General features: G+C 39.8%; 1 protein-coding gene across 4 annotated transcripts in view; it reads right to left on the minus strand.

The window, feature by feature from the left end:
- Positions 1-1803: 1803 nt before the first annotated feature.
- The window catches only part of LOC119900574 (lisH domain-containing protein ARMC9), a 30242-nt gene continuing 14734 nt past the window's right edge, over positions 1804-17311 (minus strand). For 3 of the 4 annotated variants that reach the window (XR_005444076.1, XR_005444077.1, XR_005444075.1), the window contains 11 exons: positions 16450-16573; positions 16015-16154; positions 14925-15001; positions 14322-14396; positions 13725-13815; positions 13393-13445; positions 12563-12661; positions 11847-11961; positions 11257-11405; positions 10552-10657; positions 5754-5889 (listed from right to left, as the gene is read on the minus strand). Coding sequence is in view for 1 of the 4 variants with exons in the window: in XM_038715650.1 (XP_038571578.1) it covers positions 2706-2728; positions 5699-5889; positions 10552-10657; positions 11257-11405; positions 11849-11961; positions 12563-12661; positions 13393-13445; positions 13725-13815; positions 14322-14396; positions 14925-15001; positions 16015-16154; positions 16450-16573 (1241 nt within the window). In the remaining 3 variants the exon portion in view is untranslated. Of the gene's footprint in view, positions 2729-5698; positions 5890-10551; positions 10658-11256; positions 11406-11846; positions 11962-12562; positions 12662-13392; positions 13446-13724; positions 13816-14321; positions 14397-14924; positions 15002-16014; positions 16155-16449; positions 16574-17311 lie in introns of those variants that run through there. The other variant, XM_038715650.1, reaches the window with a different exon arrangement.

The raw sequence follows: 17311 nt of genomic DNA on the forward strand, positions 1-17311 counted from the left end.
AAAAAGGGGTCTTGTTTGTTACGATAACATTTTCTTTTGTAGAGCTACAAAGACGCAGTGAATCTACTCAACACAGCTGTTAAAAATGTTAAAAATGTGTTGAAAATCCAGAGGACATAAACTATTCTTTAACTTATCTATATTAACTCAAGCACCAAGTAAAATCAAAGGTGAAGAATGAATTATTACATAAACATGCAGTTGCACATGTTGAAAGCTGTTTGCTGTTGGATGTTTCCTGGCTCATAGTTAAATGCAAATCCACATTTGTTTATACTTTCAAATGTAACACAGTCCGTAACACAAACTTTGTTAAAAACCGATCTGGTTATAGTATTATATATTTACAATTTGTCTTGGTACAGCCCAGATACACCATGTATGTGAAATGTCTGTTCCTGCACTTTGTGCTGCAAAGGCCCAGAGTCATGAAACAAGTCTGACAGTGTTTGATATTTTTACATATCCCATCCCCTAGATTTTATCCACACTTTTGTTTTGATAGAAAGCAGCAGCTTCCTCTCTGTCTTCTAAACAGCTACACAGTACCGGCGTGGCTCGAGCTCAGGGTTACACGGCCACCTGGTTGCAAGTGCGTCAGTCTGTCATGTGCAACCTGTTTCCTCGCATTGTGCTGCTGCTCACTGACTACAATGTTAATTGCTGAATATGTTATCTCTTGGGGCACCACATGTGAGAGTTAGGAAGACCTGCCCAGCTAAAACTAGCTGTATCATTCCTGTAGCCTTTATATATCAATATGTGTGTTATTAAGTAATGTCCTGGCTACGTGTTATCAAGTATTTTAACCTTACTGAGCTTCATAGTGAGTTTCAGCTCACTGTTCAGCTGATTGGCCCACAACTTTACTGTTGTGATTCACTCTCTCTGCTGTAAATGTGTCATTTTCAGCTGTGGCAGGCATCTGTTTTCAGCGAAAAAGCTCTTAAAACCCACTGTACATTACTTCCTCAGAACTAAACAGATGACAAACACAGTCCTAGCTGGTGAACACAGTGGAACTTTTACCAGCAAGCAGCAAACAGAGCTCCAACTGAAAAAATCCCACCCCCTTTTCTTAGGTCTCCGGCCAATCTCCCGCTCTATTTTCCCTTCACTCGCAAACAAGACCCTAAGGTACTTGAACTCCATCACTTGGTGTAAGGATTCATTCCCTACTTGAAGTGAGCACTCCATCGGTTACCTGCTGAGAACCAATCAGGCTGTTTCCAACAAAAACTTGACAACATCACTTTCATCATTACCTTTGTTTGGCCGATATAGGACTTCCAGATAGAGAAGGGCTTGCATTGGCAGGAGCTTTGTCCCTTCTGCCATAGCAGCCCTAAGAACATCCATCTATCTATCCATCCATCTATTCTTGATGAATATTGACAATTTACATCTGGTGCAATGGGTTAAGTGCAGGAATAAACAGTAGGTAAGTTTCCAGCAGCAATGAGTGACAACAGGACTTAGAGTGCATCCTGAATGATGATGATAATTATTCAGGGGGACTTTACATAGAGTTCAGCATGTCCCCAGAACTTTTGTAAGGGTGCAGCTGTGAGGTGAGTTGACGAGGGTGACATAAGAGCAGAACTGTGACATCTTGATTAGTTGAACAAAAAGAGTTTTTTCTTTGCACAGTGCAGCACAAAGGTGAGTGCACAACATTGTCGCTGGCAGTAATTATGTAAGGGGAGGTGATTTATGATTCAAGACAGCAGCCAACTGAGATGTGGCAACAAGAGTCATCACATTGAAAAATGCAATAACTGTATGTCAGTTAAGACCAGAAAACAGGTGACACATCACACATTTATTTAAATCCAATAAAAGTATCAAAATCAATTGCTATCGAAATGCATTACAACAAAAATGTAGCAATTAACATAAATATACAGCACATCACCTAACACAAGAAAAACAGTGCAAATGTACAATGCAACTGATGCTGGATTTAAGACGTTCACATATATTCAAGTTGTATGGATGGTAGTTTATATTAACAGCAATAAGCAGTTCCTAATATTTTGGAAAAAAACATGCACTAGCCTGACAATTAATGTCAAGACCTGTGTCTTGTAAACATTTCCTGGAGCATAAATAAAACAAGAACAGCTACTCTGATATGAGATAATGCTTTATATTTGCATTAAAGCAAATTATTTATTTATGTGGAGGGATAGTTTCCACCACGGTCAATATATACAGTACGCAGTGAAATTGACTTCAGACTGAAGCAGAGATATTGAGGATTTATCAACAAAAAAAGTGCCCCTGGGACTCCGTTTACCCCTATGCATGTGAGGAAAATGGCAGGTAATGTGCTTATGTCAGAAAACCAGTAGGCCAGTAGGCAGAAAGATGATCAAATATTTTCTCTCAAATCAGAGCTTTACTCCCGAATTAGACTTACATCTTGTTCCACATGAATTTTGACATGGCTGGAGGATGTTGCACATATTGAGGTGTGCCAAATATCACCTGGGGGTTGTGACTATTGTCTGACCTCATATCATGTTGCATAAGGGGACGGGTGGTGCAGAGCCACAATCCATTTCATTGTTCAAGCCCCTCCTCCTGCTGATCCACGATCATCTCTGTTGCCCTGACCCTGATCACAACCTGACGGGGATGATGTTACAGGAAGCCTGATGCTCCCGTGGAGATAGTGCCACTCCATGGTGACAGCTCCTTCTTCACCTCCTCTTTGACTGGCTGCCTGAAGGATGAGAGAGACGGTGGATAGGTGGGGGTGGGGGTGGGGGGGAGAGGGGGGATGGTGAAGAAGGGTTGGTAGAGAGTGGACAGTCACTACTACTAGTCTACTCTAGTAGTAACTATAGTAACTTAAGAAGAAAACCAATTAAATACCCCCTTCCCTCTTAACATGTAATAATGTTTCCCATTTCACTAAAAAGGCTATTCTCAGTGTATACGTGCACTGGAGGCTTCACGTTTTCCTATTGCGCATGTGTAAGTTGCATGTTGGATTTGGATACATATGTTAAACTAAGATTTAAGGTTAGTCAGAAAAACTTTCCCCTCTGCAGCAAATAATGGTGAAAGCACATCCGCCATTCTGCACAGTGAAGTTCAAACACTGAAGTACCAGTATGCAGACTTAAATTCCTTCCTTCCCATGCCAGAGTGACAGTCCTAAGAGAATTCTGCACGTCCTCTAGCTGCATAACCGGGAATCTGTCATTACGTGAAGCCAGCATTGTTGACCTGACTTGGGTAGAATAATGCAGTTTTTTACCATCCTCTCAACACGACAAGACAGCAGCAGCTCCCCGTCTTGTTTGCGCTAGCTGAGTGGGTGGTCAGCTACAAAAACACCTCCTCTATCTTTCCTCAGCCAAAGGAGTGCCTCTGTCACTCACAACGGATGTGTTTACCAAAAGTAGGCCTAAAGGGTATCCTGTATCAGTGTGTGGTTGGTGTTCCCTCCCTGCAGCCAGACTCCACCAAGCAGCAAATATTAGGCATTATAGTTGATAGTCAGCAGAAGCCAAAATAAAGTGAAAAGACAGTGGCTCAACAATAAAGTACCACAAGCTAGCAGAGAACAAACTAATAAAAGTGCATGTGCGCCTTTTTTGCCTTTAAGTGGAGCTACGTCTTCCTTATAAGTAGATACATATCTGACACTTGCCAGACCTCAAAAGTACCACACACACACACACACACACACACACACACACACACACACACACAGGATGTGGTGGCTTGGACTAACCATTAGGCCCTATTACAGGCTTTATGGTAAGGGCAGCCGGCATAAGAACCGGAGGTAATCGCTCATCAAATACAATTAAGATGCATGAAAGCATGCAAGATGTTATCATCCAAGAGCACCACAGCAACTGATCAGGCCATCTTCCCTGCAGTGAATCAAGTTCTATGTTTAAGATGTGAAGTTGACAGCAAATAAATAAATATGGCTATGGTAGGGAAGGGCTGAGTGACTATCTCACTGTTGGTCACCAATAAGTAACAATTTGTTTTCACTTTTTTTTGTGTAAAAGATCACGGACAGTGATGGCAACAGTCTGTTTGCCTTATGTGTCTAAAGTAATTTTAGTAGACTCAAAAAACTACTTCTACTTTTATTTGTTCCAACAGCCATATACTGCCTAGAACAGTGTAATTTTCATAACTGCAACTCACCATATTCACTATACAACCTTGGGTTAATGCAGCAGTCGGTAAGATGAGAGGCTAGTACACCACTGTCCACCCTCAAAAGTTGTGCATGAGCAGTGACTGACACAGAGTTAGAGACTCTTCCTGGCTCTGATTGGCTCTTTTGACCCAGGAGTGGTCGATTCTTGCAAATGCCTTTAAGAGCACTAAGAGGAAGAAGTGGTATTTTTCAGATTATCTGTCTCATGTACTACTGCCAGGATATGGTGACAATATATGCTGAAAGGTTATTTTATTTAAGTTACCTACTGTACCTTTAATATTACAATCAAATATCCATAGCTTTATCTTGTTTGGTTTCCTGAGACTAAACACAGCTCATTGACATCGGACAGTCTGGTGGCCTAAACATTAATATCAGATGCATGATGCTTTGTATGTCTCTCCGGACTAACGGTACTCCTTGGGTAGTGTTTTTGTAGGATTGTAAAGAAGAAAGTCCAAAAATAAGGAGGGCTTTACAGAATTAAAACATAATGTTCAAATATGGTTGAAATGTTCAAAATATCGACTTCAAATGCTTTGAAAAAAAGTAAAACTTTCAAACTTAATAATTAAATATAGCCCCAATTGGCAACGATCATGGTCCAAGCAGACCATTTGGAGAATTGTTTCTTATTTTACAAGAACAAAACTCTTAATCTTCTTCAAAATAATTCATCATGATCATCACTGTATGCTAGAATGGCATATTAAGAAACATTGTAGATTAAAAAAAACATTTACGGAGCTTAGTCATAAATTTACGAGAAGAATTTAAAGTTTCTGAGGTTAAAGTCACAAAAAGATTTTTCTGATGTGTGCTTGCATTAAAGGCTCTGTATGCTATGTTAATAACAATAGCAGCATCTAAGCTACTTCCACCAACCAGATAATAGATATCTTTATTTATTTTTACACACAATGGCCCTAATGAAATGTGAGCTCAACAAAATTGTACCCTGATCAGTCATCTCACAATGAAGTCTGCTTTTGTTGTCAGAACAATAAGAGAGGACATTCCTGGTAAAACATGTTTGTAAGACTCCCACACAGTTATGATACTATTTATGATGCAGCACCTGCCATGCACAGTTTATTTCTTAACACGTAAGAGTTGTACAGGCAGATAACATTCAATCCCAATACTGAATTTACATATAGGCCTAACACTAACTGCCTCTGAACTCCACCACAAAACATCTGCTACTGTTCCATGTCTATATTTTTGATTTATGATGTCACAATATTAGCATGGAGGTATAAAATTCCATATTCTGTTATGTAAAACTGTATCCATATCCAAGTTTAAAGTGTATGCTGGAAAATGAAACAGACGGACATAAACAGTTACAGCAAGTCACTTATGTCTACTTCTTAGTTCATCTTCAATTATGATTGAGTGTTTCTAAACAAACTGAATTTTCTGAAAAGCACCAGATCAGCATGGCTTCCAAAGTGGCTGGTGGAGTAGAGAAAATTTGTCTGGTGGCCATATGCTTACTTCCACTTTGTTGTTCCCCTCCTCCCGTGGAGCTCGCAGAGCCTGGCCGGCTGCTCTGCTGTGGCTCCGACTGTGAAAACTGGGGTGCCAAGGTCAGGCCTCGACTCCGGTGTGCACTGTTCTGGCTGGCTGCTGTGTCAGGTGTACGGGGAATCTTGGGCTGGCTTGCAAATGCAGGGATAGCATCACCACTGACGACAAGGAAAAGAATATGAAGAAGAAGAAGAAGAATAGTAAGAATAGTAAGAAGAAGAATAGTACGAAGAAGAAGAAGACATTACATTACAATTATTTTGCTTTGTAGCAGTAAAACATTAGAACAACAAGGCAAAGACAAATCACTACCACTAAATCACTAATCACAATAACCACCATGATAAAAAAAAAAAGTGCTGTGAAAACCTCATCCATACAACATCTCATACATACAACTTGTGAGACAAAATAAGACAAGTTCACTGGGTACACATCATCTACATAATTTATGTTAAAGCTACATTGGCCAAGCCAATTGGGACAAGATGAGAACAGTTCTTTATTGATTATTTCCTTTATATCACAGCTACTCTTAGTTCTCACTTGCTCAGTAGCTATGAGACACTACAGCAATGAACGGATCTCATTTCTTAGAGAATTTCATAGCACAGAAATCAAGGCTTTCCAAGGCAGCATCAACCTTGCACAAGCCTCTTGCCCTTGACACTTGATAGCATCCATTCCCTTGTTTCAGTCTGTCTGGTGACAGCGTGCCAGACTATTTTATCGATACTTCCAAGATACCCAGTAGGGACAGCTATCAGTAGGGTAATCTATACGATATGGACTCTGAAGGATGCCGACATATATATTGCAGTTCCCTGGCGTCACAAACATACAATTTAATGGCAGAAATGTGTTGAATGTTTTATTTCTTCATTATGTTATCTCATTCTCATCTTAAATGCATATGCAAATCTAAACTAGTCCGACTGGTGGGGAGATGTCACTTTTGCATAAATTTAGTTTATCAAAGACGATAGCAAAACATCACAGTACATAAAATAAGGACAATTAGATAGGTTGACCACCGTGTTTAACTATGTATCTTTAAACCATACAGACAACTGAAATAAACATATCTGCAAATTTTATATACCTCCACAATTCAAATCAACTGCCAGTTGTCTACCCCAAAGTGAATGTTGTTGCTAGCATGATATCACGGTAAAAACCCGTGTTTATTTACACTTAATAGTTGCATGCATTTATGAAAATTACACAATATTTTGCAGCTAATTTATATCTATTTATGAAATGGTAAGCATTAGGAAAAGGCCCTATTGTGTTGTATCTCTGTGATTCTGAGAGACAGGATCACATGACTCATCTGCACACAGCGAAGGCCCAAACTCTTTCCAATGTCCTTATCAGGTAGGAGCCAAATGACCTACATCCTGTGAAGCAATCCTATGCCATAATAGATGGATGGATTTCAGTCAACTCATTCTTGTTTTCTATTCACAGTAGTAACAACATCCCAGAAATCACCTGGTACAAAGGAATGTTGCAAACCATAAACAAGCAGCAAACTGAAATTTGCATGCATGCTGCATAATTGGCCCTTAAAATCTACCCACAAAATCAGCAACTCGAGAAGGAACAGGGTGTCAAGAATGCAGTCTTTAACTTTGATGTGGGAATGGAAAACAGCCTGGCTAGCCCCCCAGGTGTTACCTTGTGTAACTGAATGAGTCTGAAGCAGGGTTTTTCTTTTGCAAAAGCATGTTCATTGATCTAAAAACAAAGGCGAAAAAATAAATCTTCTCATTAGATTTTTGCCAAATTGCTGTGTTGCTAAGATTCTATTCACCTAAACATCCACGGCTGTGTCCTGAAATCTCCTCTCACTACAAAAGTCTGGAATGGCTTGAAATGAGGTCACTGAATTCTGTATTGTAGAGGTGTTTTACGTTCCTGGGGAAAGGCTGAGGGATAACTGAAGTGGTTTCCTGGGGCTCATTACTCTTGGCAGAATTAAGGAGTCACGTTCCTCTGAGATTTAAAGGAGAGGAGAAGCAGGGGAGGTTTCATTGAAAGAGCCTCTTTGTGGGCACTGCTCGTTTAAACGCATGTCACAGTCTCACAGACCAGCTTGGCAGTGCTGAGTCACCGATCGGTGTAGAACAGCCCTCTTGCCAACTCTCTCCGTACACACACAAATACGCTGACACACATCCCGGAGTTTTACCTCAGCTGACTTTGTTTATTATTATTTGCATAATTCCCTAACAGCCTCACTCTGGTTTAGTCCCTTTTGTGGGAGGTAGCTGCCACGGAACAATTGACTAAATGCACCTACAAGCTGAAGAGTCAGGATTGAAACACTGCAGTTTTTTTGTGTTATTGTTCAAACACTTTTTGCGCATCTTTTGAAGTCAAACACAGAAGTTCTTTCTTTCTTTATAAGTATCCGTAATTTTCACTTCCTTTTACAGTCCCCTCCAAAGTATTGGAACAGTAAGGCAAATTCCTTTTTTTTGAGTTCAGAATTTCAGCTTTTATTTCCTGGTATTCACATCTAGATGTGTTAAACAACTTAGGACGTATCACAGTTTATATTACACCATAGCATCCTTAGGTGAGCAAAAGTGAAGGAACAAATAATCTTATAGTAAAGAACATTTAATATTTGGTGGCATGACCCTTGCTTGCAATAATTGTCTCAAGCCTGTGACCCATCGACATCACCAAACTGTTGCATTCTTCATTTGTGATGCTATTCCAGGCTTTTACCGCAGCTTCTTTCAGTTCTTGTTTGTTTCGGGGTGTTTTTCCCTTCAGTCTCCTCTTAAGGAGGTGAAATGCATGCTCTACTGGGTTAAGGTCAGCTGACTGACTTGGCCAGTCTAAAAACCTGCCTTTGTTCCCTGATGAAGTCCTTTGTTTTGTTGGCAGTGTGCTTTGGGTCATTGTCCTGCTGCATGATAAACTTCCTCCCGATTAGTTTCAATGCATTTCTCCGCAAATTGGCAGACAAAATGTTTCTGTCCACTTCTAAATTCATTCTGCTGCTACCATCATCAATTACATCATCAATAAATATTAATGAGTCTGTTCCAGAAGCAGCCTTGCACGCCCAAGCCATGACATTACCTCAACCATGCTTCACAGATGAGTTCTCTTTCTCCACACTTTGGCCTTTCCATCACTTTGGTAGAAATTAATCTTGGTCTCATCAGTCCATAAGATTGTGCTCCAGATCTTTTGATCTCAATCTGGCCTTCCAATTCTTACTGCTGATGAGTGGTTTGCATCTTGTGGTGTGGCCTCTATACTTCTGCTCTCTGAGTCTTCTTCAGACAGTGGATTATGATACCTTCACCCCTGCACTGTGGAGGTCTGTGATGTCACTTAATGATGTTTTGGGGTTTTCTTTACAGCTCTCACGATATTTCTGTCATCAACTACTGTTTTTTAACTTGGCCGACCTGTTCGATGTCTGTTGCTCAGTACACCAGTAGACTTTCTTTTTCAAGACATTCCAAATTGTTGTGCTTGCTATGCCCAGTGTTTGTCCAATGGGTCTGGTCGAATTTCCTTCTTTTCACAGCTTGACAATGGCTTGCTTCTCACATAGACAGCTCTCTGGTCTTCATGTTGGTTTATCCTCTTTAACAGGAAATGCAGTCTTTCTAGGTTTGAACCAAGGATGAAAACTTAGACTAGTCATGCAGAGCTATTTAATGTTTGGACAATCAAAGTAAAAGGGCGCAAAATGCAGCGGAAGTATTATTGCTAATTTTCAACCAGCGCAGTTGTCATTTTCACACCCAGTGCCCACATTGTTTAAATAGCAAATGCACTGGTGCCGATGGAAGTGTTTAAAATAAGGTGTGGTCAGGCTAATTGTTGGTACATTGCTATCTCAAGGTAGCAGAAAGCGATTGCACCATTGACCAAAAAACATAAAAAACGGTCTAAAGTCAATGGCACAACATTTCTTTGCTTTTTGTTAAAACAGTTAATGCAGCGTAGTGAGGATCTAGATGTTTCAGGGAGGAGAGAGTGTCTGTCTGGTCTAGTCTGCAGTGTAGTTCAGACACTTCAATGATAAACCTGCAGTGAAACATTAGGCTTCATGATCACGTCCACACTTATGTCCATATTCAATAGATATTTTTTACAAAGCATCATTCATCCACCATTATAATATCAATGCACCAAGGTACAAGCTCACCTGGCTTTTAAAGGGAATGGGAGATGACATTGATTGGTATACTGCATGTTACTTCGGTAACACACCGATGACTAATTCACAGACCAAGTACGCCCCTAACGCAAGTGACCCATATGCTTTACGCCATTTGGATTGTTACAGATTATTTAAAAAAGCTAGGTGTTCCTTCATGTTCGAGTTTTGAATGTGCGCCAGGAGACCTCACTGGTTTGCAGGTTCTAACTTCTCTGTTTTCACCAGAGCGGTGACAAACCATTGGACGATGGCAGAATCTTTGCCTCCAAGAGGATTTCTCCAGTTCCCTGATTGATGGAGGGACAACGGTGGTGACCTGCTCATCGACAATCCATGACGATGCAGTTTTGTGTATAACATACCATGGGGATAATACCATGGGAATATATAATTGTGCACTAATGCCCATTTTAATTGTTCATTAGTTTCAGCATTGCCTCTATGCGTTAGTGTGTGTGGTCTCAAACCAATCTAAATCAATATAGTCAAATATAGTGACTTGTTAAGCTCATGAAGAAACTCTGTTTCAACCTTTTGCAGCACTATATTTGTAAACACACAGAACCTCATTTTATACGTGTGTGTGTGGGTGTGTGTAGTTAACGTTTGTGTGTCAGCTTACCTGGCAGAGTGTCCATTGTGTTCCTCCTGGGAATGTCCTTTTCTGGCTCGCTCTTCATGCGGCCTGTCTAACTCTGACTCCTGGGACAACCGTCCACACTCTGAGTCTGAGTGTGTGCGTATATGTGTGATAGAGAGGAAGAGAGGAAGAAAATATATGGGCTTCATCACACTACTTTTGGAATTGTACTAAATTATCTAGTTTTTACATTTAAACTTTAGCGGGTAGCCAATCTCAATAATAAAAACTTAAATGAAACAATAAAACAGCATTGTTACACATTCATGGCCACTTTTGGAACACATGAGCACAACGTGATGCCACGATGACATTAGTTTTACGGAAAGCCAAAATAGGTCATTAGACATTTGTTGCCCATTTTGCTGAGTCTTTATCCCTTATGCTTTCTGAGGAAGTTGCAGGAGCTTCCCTGTCTAGTGGACACTGGGCATCACATCAAATGAATCCAATAAAAAAACAAATAAAGAATAGCAGGTGGAAGGGAAATTAAATTGTCCCACAAATATGCAGCTGATTTTCAGCACACACAAAGTATATTAAGAACAGTATGAGTAATCTGACTGCATTTCCACGTGGTTAAAGAGGAATTATTTTGCTATTTTGAAATACTACTACTATCAAATGTATTGATGTATTGGGAACGACATTTGAAAAACATCTGGAAGGTAAACAACATCCACCCACCGATGCTGTGACGTAGGGAGTCAGCAGTGCTAGGGCGACTGCCAGAGCGTGTAGGAGGTCGGGAGTTGTGTCGGGAAGGAGGCAGGCTTCCTTCCACACTCTTCTGTCTGCTGCTACCCTCAGCCCCCTGACCGCCGGATCGATAATCCCTACACAGCACACATAAACAATACAGCTCAGGTTTTGTAAGAAGTTGCATCAGGATGTTCATATTGGTAGATAAGGTCATTTTTTATATTACAATCTTTATCTTGATATCTGATCTTCATCAGTGCTACTTCATATTTAAACAAGTAAATAAATAGTAACTAGAACCAAAAGTAAGGCTAATAAGTTATAAAACCAGTGTGTCAATTACTTGCTGTGAGTTGATGCTCCCTTATCTGAAAAAAGAGGTCCGACTAACAGCTATCTGAGCTTTTGGAGGTGACAACTGTACAATGTACAACTAAAGCACCCTTGAGCATGAAACTAAACCCTATCCTGCACACTTCCTGTCAGTCTGACACTCACATGCACCATGAATTACCTTGTCAGCTTAAGAGCCAATTTGGACTGTCTGACATCGTCTGTATGTGTATTTAACTTACACGCGTTAGTATTACGATGAGAACTTGGGGTGACTGGCCGTTGTAGGGGTTCATCAACACTTGGTTGCGGCAGAGGGGTTGACTTCTTTTTCACTTTTGCCATGTTGGTCATAATCTACACAACCACACACACACACAGAAGAATTTATATAAATGTGTGTTAATTTGTGAATTTGTTGCGATCATTAAACAGCAGAGAGACAAACTGTAGTCAGCAGAAACAAAGTCTAGAACGCATCAAAGATAGAGTGACTCATAGAAAAACCTCTGGGACACATTCCAAGTTCTCTACATGTGTCCAACACATGTAGAGAACTTGGAATGAAAATGTGCCAGTGTACAGGGGCTTGTCTCGTGTTCGGTGCCCCACTCACACGACCAATCTCGAGATCATTATTAAACTTGTGTAATGGGGTTGCTGGCATCAAATTCGAATTGGGCATATAATTTTCCAAAAACAATAAAACTTTCATTTTCAACATATGATAAGTTGTCTTCGTGCTATTTCAATTAAATATTGGGTTTCAGCGTTTTGCATATCATCACATTTTGTTTGTATTTACATTTTAAACAGCGTGCCAACTTTTGCTGGAAACGGGCTTGTAAGAAACTGGCAGCCTTATTGTGAGTAGTCTGTGTGTCTACTAAGCAAATTCCATGTTTATTTAACTTGAGCATAGCAAGCAGTGGAGTGAGTGTTTGCATTTTGATCTTACTCCCAGGTACTCAGTTGTGAGCAGACTCTCTCCAGACAGTTCCCTGGGCTGTGGTTGGAGGACTTCCTCTGTATCAAGGTCTGCTTCCATTAAATCTTCCTGGAAATGATAGTGAATCAGCTAAGAATGACACATTTGTGGTGGACATGAGGTGAGAAAAATCTAAAACATAACATCACTGTGACTATGGTTACTTTGGCGGTGCCTTATTTCCTCAGCTGAATTTAAAATGAACTTGTTTGCAACAAAATTGATGTGAGGCTACAAACTAAGTTAAACACTAATACAATGCTTGGCACCAAGTTACACAGTACCAACAAGAGACCAGTGTAGTCCACACTACATATATCAGCTCAACCTTATAGCTACAGTAAATGGATAGCAGCTACAAAACACCACATCTAAGATCAGATGCAATGGAATAAGGGAACTCACACTCAAGGAATTCTTATGCGACCACGAGGGGAACAGGGAAAACAGTACACACACTCACACACACACCTTGGAGACTCTAGTCATTCCCACCTTAACTTACTCTCATATACCTTGTCTTGATAACCCACTTTCCCACAGAATCCAATCTGACAGGTCCACACATGCACATGCCCGAACACATGGAAGAAACCCAATATCTGCATCATGCTGAGATTTCCCATCTACCGGTTTGGGAAATATGAGGTATTCTTTTTGTGGTTCCTCTTGCCCTGTTTTCACCCATTCCTCATTTGTTGTTTTTGTAAATATGTCCCTATAGTTGTGTTGAATTAACATAATACGATGGTGAAAAGCATTAACTTATCAGTGTCTAACGGGCTGAGGGGAAGACTTACATCATTGTCGTCCTCTTCTTCTTCATCGTCTGACTCAGGCGCCTCTTCGTCAGCTGGGTGGAACACAGCCACAGGTTTCAACAAGTCAGTAATTTTTCCAATGAACAACAGCTATAGGTGTCACTTACTACTTCACTTTGGAATATAATTAAATAATGAAATAGAAAACTAGGGATTTAGATTTAGGAAATTCATCAAGTATCTCAAAAGCCACTGGGCTGGAGGAAAGCACAATTCTTAAATGTACATACTCAGTGAGTGTATCCTGTATGGATACACATTCATAAAGCAGGACACCTCTATTGTGTCACAGTAATTTTGACTTCACTAACCTGAGTTCAGCTGTTTAATGATGAACTTGATCTGTCTGTTAAGGTCTGGGTTCTCCTCCTTGCTGTAGCAGCGGAGAATCTCCTCTACACTCTACATACACGTGAGGGAAACAGTGTATGCACATACCTTTTGTTAGATTAGATTAGAAAACTTTATTAATCCCCAATGGGAAAACTCAATTGCCACCAGCTCACATCATACAACATATAATATAAACAGAAAGGACAACCAGTATGTACACACAGGACAATGAAAAAATAAATAAAACACACAACACAAAGCCATGAGACGCGCAGGTAGCTGAGTCGCCAGCGAGGAGCGGCGCCTTGACGTATGAAATTGTCTTTACAGCAGAAAGACAAATGTTTATTTCTTAAGTTTGCTTCAGAATTCAAAGGCAGTATATACACTGTAATAACAATTGGCTGGCGGTCAACAGTGCTCATTTTAAGACATGCAAGTGAGCTGATTTTATTTTTTTTAAATTGTGTTATTAATCTCTGGCTGTGTGGTGACACGAAGAGACAAATGCTGAGCAAAAAACACAAATTGTGTCTGTTTCCTCCAAGCAGGTGAAGACATTTCTGCAATCTCACCATCTCTCTGGCTTCCTGTCTCACAGAGGGAATGCACAGGATACTGTATAGGGCTCCATTCACATATGGTCGAATCTAAGGAAAGCAAAGACACACACACACACACACACACACACACGCACAGCCTCTGTCTTTATGACCTCAGGCCAAATGGTAACAGCTTGTATGAACTTGTAGCAGCAAAGAAACATCGATACAAAAAGGAAAGAAGTGGGTCCAAATACCAGTATATTTGTTATAGACATACTGTATGTCATAATAGGTCAAAGATAAAACTCCTAAGAGTGGTAGCTTGGGTTAATGGTCCTCCAAAGAAGCTAGAGACAATCTTTCATAAAATTTAATGAAGCTAGTGTTTCTTTAATGTTTTCTAGACTCTCCTAAAGTCTTAGCTCATTACTTTCAAGACATTCAAAAATTCTTGAGGACATCATAAACTTAGCTATATGGCAAGCCTGGATGTATGTCCCTATTCTGCATGTGCTAATGTGTCATGTGTGCTGCGTGCATGTTTTTGAACCTCTTTCAGTGTGTCCTGTGTGAGCATTGTATGCATTGTGGATGTAACATCTGTGTGCAAGTGTTGAAGGATGCGTGCATCACCTCGTGGTTCTCGTGTCCAAGGAGGTCAGTTAAAACCTTCAGCACATGTTTGGCGTTATCTGCACACTTCCTTTTTCCTGTTCAAAGACAGCCATTCAACACACACACAAACACACGCAAACATACGCATATGTTTTAACTTAACAACACACAATGGGACTTTTTTTTAAAGATAGGTTAATCTTCCACTCAGATTAACAATTAATTATTCCCTCGGGTAATAATTTTGAGCTGTATTGTTCTCTGTGTATGGTAATAAAACCACTGACAAATCAACTGCAGTACGGTATTTTAGTGCCGCATTCTATGAAAAGCAGGACCCGTATCTTTGTTGATGGTGTATGTGCAGTAAAAGGGGGTAACATGTACAAAGATACACTCTAGATATAATGTAAGAGGAAATAAGAAGGAGAGTGCAATATTTGCCTTTACTCTGCCCATAATAAAATCACCTAGCAGGAACAAAGAGTCTGTGTGGCTTTCAAAGATATAAAATAGATTTGCACTGACATCATAGGCTATTAATATGCTAACATTTTTTTCTTGGTTGCACTTCAAGTTTACACTAGGCTTTATTCCCAAATGTAATGTTTTCGGCTTATTGTCAAAATGTTTATAGACATGTATTAAAACACAATAGTCTGCGCCTCACGGGACGCTTTTCAAAAATCAGAAATGATTAAATATGTGTGGGAAAGATAATGGTACGTCAAGTTAACCTTTATTGCATTCTAACAGGAAGCTACAATGTGCGTTTTAAAGTACAAGCAGTGATTTAAACAAGAAAGGATAATGACATTGAAACAAAGGCATCTTACTGTCATCCAGAGCAGAGAAGCATGCCTAGCACAGCAAAACTGTAGCTGTTATTGTAAATTTTTGATTAAAAGTAAATTATGGGTCCTTTTGCGAAGCACAGTACCCAGCTCAGTATTGTGGAGTGAGTAAATGGTTCTGTGGAGTATCTCGAACATGATCTGTTCAAATGTATAAGTAAAGTGTCTTGTGAGGAAACTCTCACCAGCCAAATCTCAAAAGGGTTGGGGCATTCAACAATTATTCAACTCTTTCTGTATCGACCTGCCTTTACCTTTTGTACGCAGACACAAGTTCATAAGCAGAGCTGCAGAGTACTCCAGGGTGTAGTCACTCAGGCAGTCTGAATCTTGCAGCTCATCCACCAGCCAGCCAATCAGATCATCTGCTATCATGGCGGTCTGCTGGCTCCTCCTTGCCAAGACATACCAAATCCAAACTTAATGGAGAAATCCCCATTATGAGGTTTTACATAAAAATGCTGCCATACTGACATTTGTGAGAACGAGAATATCTGTTTTCTGACTGACTGCTTTATGTAGTTTCCAAACAAGAATACTCAATTGAAAACATTTTTAAATCTAGTTTAAGTAAGCTTCAACTTGCAAAGGCTGTGTCCTGTTACATTAAGACAGCTGGAGATTGGCTACCCGCTAAAAAAACTGGAGAAGCAAATGTTCATCAAAACACTGGTCATTTTAAAATCTACCTGAGGCTGAGTTTCTGCAGGGCCACTAGCACATTCTCTCTAGTCAGGGAGTCTTTTTCCTCCTTCCTGAGTGCCTCTGACAGAAGTTTCAGAAGAACGGGGATTTGGGAGAGGTAGACCCGGCCTGTAAGTATCAACACAACATGGAATTAAGATCAAAAGGCAACATATTTTAAATAGATTTTAAAGCTTCACTCCACAAAAATACACCTGTTTTATCAAAGTTACAAGTAGTGCCTTCAACAATGAAAAGCCATAAATGTGCCATTTAATTTTAGGTACAACTGCGAACACTCGTGAGGACAATGCAATGCAACAGAATTGTTTCCTTAACAAAAAATAAAGCTGACTGGACTCACCAAATATGGTAATACTTTCTTTGAAGGTCATGGCTATAATGACTTATGCATACATTTATAACAAGTAGGGTTGGACGATATGGCCAAAAATGTTATCACGATAAAAAGTTTCATATCTTTCTATATCGATAATTATCACGATAAGTATCAAATCGTTATTTCTTTCTATTAGTTATAAAACATTAAATCAAAAGTTCATAATGCATTGTGAACTTTGCTATAGCGCCATGTTTGTAAGTGATTATAACAATTGTTATAAGGTCTTATAAAAGCATTATATCATGTTATAAATGTATGCATAAGTCATTATAGCAATGACCTTCATAGAAAGTGTTACCAAATTAAGTTCCTCAAACCTTTCAGAAATTCTATAAATCCTTACAACAACCACTTAACTACATAATATATATTAATTCGAGTCAGCACAAAATTTATATCCCTTTACAACATCATCTATTTGCAAAATGTTCTCCATAGTTCCTGGCACGACACTGCTGCAGCTG

The sequence above is a fragment of the Micropterus salmoides genome, unplaced genomic scaffold (assembly GCF_014851395.1).
Source record: "Micropterus salmoides isolate LMB-PRFRI ecotype aquatic unplaced genomic scaffold, ASM1485139v1 Ms_hic_scaffold_13, whole genome shotgun sequence".
NCBI classification, from domain to species: Eukaryota; Metazoa; Chordata; class Actinopteri; order Centrarchiformes; family Centrarchidae; genus Micropterus; species Micropterus salmoides.